The sequence below is a fragment of the Engraulis encrasicolus genome, chromosome 5 (genome assembly GCF_034702125.1).
Source record: "Engraulis encrasicolus isolate BLACKSEA-1 chromosome 5, IST_EnEncr_1.0, whole genome shotgun sequence".
NCBI lineage: Eukaryota > Metazoa > Chordata > Actinopteri > Clupeiformes > Engraulidae > Engraulis > Engraulis encrasicolus.
The window spans coordinates 9,508,110-9,514,574 of NC_085861.1; the positions used below are offsets into that span (position 1 = coordinate 9,508,110).

The following is a 6,465-nucleotide window of genomic DNA, read 5'->3' on the forward strand; positions in this document are numbered from 1 at the left end:
AAATAGTATTGCAAAAAAGCACAGTTCAATTATTATAGATGCCAAATGTGAAGTAAAAGTAAGGCATTTGAATTGAACAATAAAAAACAAACACCCATTTTAAACCACATTAACGTTATGTGTTTTTTGATACCAATATGGCAATGACCACCAAGTTGTAATATAGGCTGTGCAAAGGGAAAATAATCTGGTGCCACACGGATGTTTATTTTCTGTTGTTTATTTCAGTGCAGTAAGACTAAAAAATATATATTTTTTAAATAATAAAATAAAAATAACAGAAAATAGACATCCGTGTGGCACCAGATTCTTTTCCCTTTGCACTTATTATTATTTAATCCTGCTCTGGTTGCACCGGATTGTCAATTTAGAATCGCGGAGTGCGTATCTCCTTTGTTTTTGTAATATTACTTAAGACTCAAAACCAATATATTACGACGCATCATATATTAGTAGTAGTAGTACTATGGTAGTAGGCCTAACATATTTTTCAGTCAAAGCGTTCTACTGGTGGAATGTTGCACATTATGAATGACTAAAATAAAGTGTGTGACTTCCATTCCGAGTCATCTGCAAAATCGTTTGCCACCATATCTCAAGCATCCAACCATGCAACTACAGTATAAGTTAATGTTTTACATATTTGAACCATGACTCACCTGGCCAAACATCAGGGTGCTTGTTGCTTGCTGCTTCCTTATACTTCCAGACATGCGCCACGCAAAATGACAGGTAAAAGAAAAATCTATATTTTAGTGTCTTAAAGCCCCAATGTGAGGTAGTTTTTGAGGACCTGCATGTGGGGATCACATGACCGGTCATTCACACAAAATAGTGATTGCTGTTATTAATGTTTAAAGGGATTGATGTTCTATTTTTGAGGTACGATGATGTTGGCAGCCAGTGACTATGGAGTGAGGACATGGCAAGGCACTGAGGGAGATCTGTTTATAGCAATTCATTCAAATCACATAGCCTATTTCATTTGTAATGGATGAGTTGCTAAGTTTGCCAGAAATGCAAAGGTTGTCCACTCTTGCCTTATGTCTCAGGAAAGTTTTCCATTTTCATGTTGAATACAATAACAAATGTATGTGTGTGCTACATCTTATTTGGTATCAAACAGTCACGTGTAAGCGGTTAGAGCGTCAGACTTGTAGTCCAAAGGTTGCTGGTTCGACTCCCGATCCGCCACGTTGGTGGGGGGAGTAATTAACCAGTACTCTCCCCCATTCTCCTCCATGACTGAGGTACCCTGAGCATGGTCGTCCTGCCGTACTGCTCCCTTGGGGCGCCATTGAGGGCTGCCCCCTTGCATGGGTGAGGCATACATGCAATTTTGTTGTGTGCAGTGTTCACTTGTGTGCTGTGGAGTGCTGTGTCACAATGACAATGGGAGTTGGAGTTTCCCAATGGGGCTTTCACTTTCACTTGCTTTCAAACAGTGGTCTTTATATCATTTATAAAGGCTACACATTACCAGACAGCGAGAGAGAGATGTGATGGCATTAGCTTAGTTCCATTCTAGCTACCTAGCCTAGGGGCCCCAGGTCATCTTAACCCATTGATGCTGGATGTTGCGTTGCGCAACATTGGCCCCATGGCGCCTGGAGCTGCATTACGCAACATTCAGGCTCATGAGATTTGAGACAACTTTATTAAAAATCTTTGTTTGTTTGAGATGAATGAACACAATCTAATGAAAGATCAGGGTCTTAGTGTTTAAATGCAACTTATTGCATGTTTTTATATGCTTCAGAGGCTGAGATATTTAGGTTTTTATAGGCTGAGGACAGCTTTTCTGAAAAAGGGCTCAGGCATTCAGCACCCTTTTTTAAAGGTGCCTTAGGCGTCAATGGGTTAATCCGGCCCTGCCCTGCTAGTACACCATTGATACACATCACATCACTTACTTTTTGGATGCATGTTGAAATTGGTTGGAATTCCGTTATGGATGGCCTGGAAACAAACAGAGAGAAAAACTGTAAATGGGAAAATTGTTTTTCACAGTAAAACTTCAAGTGGGTGAACAGTACACCCATGCCTATTCATTCCATCTGGTCCTATGACCGTGTGCATACAGTCTGTACAACTGGTAGAGATGTGTTAACATATAAATGTTTAGTTGCTGTTCTTACTGTAGATAACACAAACACATGCATAATGTCCAATCTTACCGATCTCACATGCACATTATTTCAAAATCTACAAATTATTTTATCTGTAAAACATCATTGATACTCTTTAATCTCCATTGAAGAGTTACTCAAATAAACATGACTTCTCTGTTTATACAGATAGCAGGTCAACCCTCCCAGAGGTCAGACTAATACTGATGGGGTTTAGAGACGCTGGGAAGAGTTCAGCGGGAAACACCATTCTCCTGCAGGGAGACACGTTTGACAAGAGGAAAACGGTTCAGTGTGTGGAGAGGCAGGCGGAGGTTGCTGGCAGACATGTCACCGTCGTCAACACTGCTGGCTGGGAGAGGGAGCAGAGACTGGAGGTCAGCCCGGAGCTCCTGAAAGAAGAGATCGTCTTGAGCACCACTCTGTGTCCTCCAGGACCACACGCCATTCTCCTGGTCATGCCTGTCAAGGTGAAACTCACAGAGACCAGCAGGATGGCGATGCAGGAACACCTGGAGCTCCTTGGCGAGCATGTGTGGACACACAGTATGGTTCTGTTCACCTGTGGCGACTGGCTGGGAGACAGAAGCATCGAGCAGCACATTGCCAGTGAAGGGAAGATTGTGGACTGGGTCGTAGATAAATGTGGGGGTCGGTACCATGTCCTCAATAACGTTGACAAGGAGGATAGGTCTCAGGTGTCAGAGCTGCTGCTGAAGGTGGAGGACATGGTGAAGAGGAACGATGGACAGCATTATGAAATGGACAGACAAAGACTGCTGGAAACAGAGGAGAAAAGGAGAGATTATGAAAATAGAGCTAAGGAGAGAATGGTGAGAGCTTGGCAGTTCAAGGGTTTGTGGAACGTTGAGAAACAGGTTGAAGGAACCCACAAATTCAAAGATGTTTCACCAGCCTCAGAGCAGGCAAGGCCTCAGGACGCAGCTAGGCCTACATGTCCTGCAACTGTAGCCATTGGACTAGATGCTTCTGGAACACCTCCCATTGACAACACCATAGCAACAGAACTTAGCATAACCTCTGCACCAGTTCCAAAGGAAGACCAGATCAGGGATGCTGAACACACTCCCTCTACTAAGGCAAATAGTACAGCCAAAGATTTTCTAGGCTCTACAACAACTCCCTCCACTCCTGTCGATAGGAGAAGGAGAGATACTGAACTCCATCAGGCTTCATCAGTTCCTCCAGCTACTCTGTCTGTGCGTCCAACTCGCAATCGAAGATGTCCAGACAAATATAGGGATTATCAGTTGTTTTGATATGCGGTATATATTTTACACTTTTGTCTTGTTTTCAAAACAACACCACATCCACGACTAACACGTGCGTGCCAGACATGAAAAAAAAGAAAATATCTACATATTTAATTTATTTTTGTTCATTTGATTGCCAAGCTTTCCAGTCAAAGACCCTCTGAGGTATTTGACCGAAAGCTTGGCAATTAACCCTATTCAGACTGGGCTTTTTTGGCATTCCTGGGCCTGGGGGGGGGGGCTCTTTTGACCTCATAACTCATGAACGGAATACGGTATGACCACCAAACTTTTGGGAGATGATCTACATATGGACATCTATGAATGACATCATTTTTGTGTCATTATCTGGTATTATGACGTCATTATGACATCATCTTCTTATAATGCCCAAAATCTCGCCATAATGTATTTTCCATCAAATTTAGGTAATACACTTACATTTTAATGATTACATGCTTCAGACCACTTAAATTCTCAAAAAGCTGTCTCATGCTAATGGAAATAACAAAAAAATATGAAAAAGGAACAATAATGAGACTTAGATTAGTGATTTTCAGTCAGACATACCTGTCAGAAACCCGTTGCCATGGCAACAGCAAAAATGATAAACATAATCTTTTGGTACTAAACTGTAGCCAACTAAATTTTAGGAAAAGTCACCAAGTTTCGTAGTCATAGCTTAAGTCGTTAAGGAATTATACAACATCAAAGTTGGTGCGGGCACTTTTGAGATCTTGTTATTGAAGTCTGTCACTTGACGTTATTTGCTTTTTTTCCCATTGTGAACTTCACATTTTCAAAATGACAATGAGTTGAAGGAGCTGTCTTTCTTAGGCCTACACATCACATCACATCACATAGGCCACCTCAAATCTTGGCCATTTACACCCGTCAAGATTTGAATAAAAACATAAATAAAATCAAATTAAATAAAAAACCTGTTCAGGAGGTGTTTGGTTCATTGTGTTGAGTAGCCTACATTAGTTCTTGATCTATTTGGTAAGCCTTCAGTTTTGATTTTACATCAGATCATTGGTAGCCTACATTAAATTTAGACTAAGCCTACATCAATCCTGCTTCAGATCATTTACAAGAAAACATTTTTGTTATAATTATTCTCTCATTTAAGCCATCACAGGTGACATAAGGTTGTATAGGTCAGATTTTTTTTTTGCGACCTTTGACTTTCAGCCTAATTGGCTTTCTCCTTCAAATGCCCTCCTAGGGATTATCAACCGTCTGCCCTCCAGTGGCGGCTTAGCAAGGCTGTAGAATTTACACCACTGAGTTTGGAATGTTAGTTTATTATTTTCCTATGACTGGGTGTGACAATTATATAAAACCTATATAGCAGCAGTAGGCATTGTTGAAAAGGCTAGTGAATATTGCTGGTAGAAATTATTTGTTTGATGGGCCCTACCTGTCATGAATGCATGGTGTCGAGTCGACCTGACTGTTATGGTTATACTAGACATTGAGCAGGAGAGGGCGCAGTCTGCACACCTTTTGTGATCTGCACTTGCACTGATCACCCCGTTTCACTTGCTAGCTGGGCAGCCGGCTAGCCAGCATTTTCCCCCCTGCCTAAATACTTTCATCCATGATGGCGGAGGATAGCGAATCCGCAGCCAGTCAGCAGAGCTTGGAATTAGACGACCAGGACACATGCGGGATAGACGGGGACAACGAGGAGGAAAATGAGCATATGCAGGGGTGAGTGCTGTGAGACCAGTCAGCCAGCTTGTATGACAGCACAAGCAGCTTATACAGTGGTCCTGACAGCCAGGCACACAGGGATGCGACCAGGCGGTGCATGCGGACAGTGTAACAACAGTTGTGGCTAGCTAGCAAGGTAGCTCGGTTGGCTATTCTAAAACCCTTCAGTGTAGCATCTAGCCAGCTAGCACTGCCTGCCTATAATAATAATTAGCGGTAGGCTACTGGTTGTTATAAACATGCGCGTGTAGTGTGGGTTACCAAAAAATATGTAGAACAAATAAGTCTGTATCATGGCATGACGTGATGAGTGATTGTTGAAACGTGAGGCATTTATCAGCCCTAGCAGCGAGAGCATCTGAATGAAAGGATGAAAGTGTGCTAGTATGGCTAGACTAAATGCACAGTCTCCTGCGAGCTAAACATCAAGCTTTAGCACTAGTGTCTGTCACGATTGTGTGGAGAGAGGGGTGGTGAGGCTTTTTATTTGGATCCATTATTTGGAAGTTATCTATTAGTCCCAAGGTTACATTATAATGGCCAGCTCAGTCTAAAGGCTGGTGATTTCGGCATACAGGGTACCACAAAGCCAGAAATAACCAACGTTATTTTGAGTTAGGCTAGGCAGGCTCTAATGAAAATGTCAGTCTCTGTATTGTGTTCCACATTGCCTGTCGTATGACAGAGAACAGTGCTGAATCTCAGGCAGATATGCACATCTGAAACACACACACACACACACACACACACACACACACACACACACACACACACACACACACACACACGCGGGTTTCGCAATACCAAGCACGTGCCTGAAGTAGTATCCTGTTTTCCTGGGGGGTTGTTGTGTTACACCTGAAGCCATATGAATTATTAAAACAGCATCTTGCCTTGCCGTTTAGCACATGGCTACAGTGTCAGATTAACCCACAGAGAGGGTGTTCAAGTATTATTAGCCAAGGTTTTAAAAATGTTGGTATTTGTTAACTATAACAGACACAGTGTTTCTTTCATCACTGTGTATCTGCTGGCAGGGGCGCTGCCAGAAATGTTGGGCCCCGTGAAATATTCGAATTTTGCCCCCCCCTTAAGGGCCCCTGTCAGTGCTTGGGCCCTTAGAATCTGTAACACCTGTACCCCCCTAGTGGCACCCATGGGCTATTGCTCTATGAAGGACAATGCCCTGCTTAAAATACAGTACAGTGAATAATGTATCATATTAAACAACATTGTTGTGTGTGTGTGCGTGTTGGCATCCATTCCTCAGGAGCCCTGGGGGTGACCTGGGAGCCAAGAAGAAGAAGAAGAAACAGAAGAGGAAGAAAGAGAAGCCCAGCTCA

General features: G+C 42.6%; 1 protein-coding gene across 2 annotated transcripts in view; it reads left to right on the forward strand.

Annotated features, from left to right (window-relative positions):
• Nucleotides 1-4,943: 4,943 nt before the first annotated feature.
• The window catches only part of nmt2 (N-myristoyltransferase 2), a 24,157-nt gene continuing 22,635 nt past the window's right edge, over nucleotides 4,944-6,465 (forward strand). For both annotated transcript variants that reach the window (XM_063198633.1, XM_063198634.1), the window contains exons 1-2: nucleotides 4,944-5,119; nucleotides 6,393-6,465. The exon at nucleotides 6,393-6,465 is cut by the window's right edge and continues 45 nt beyond it. In XM_063198633.1, coding sequence (XP_063054703.1) covers nucleotides 5,007-5,119; nucleotides 6,393-6,465 — 186 coding nt within the window. In that variant the 5' untranslated portion in view covers nucleotides 4,944-5,006. The remainder of the gene's footprint in view (nucleotides 5,120-6,392) is intronic.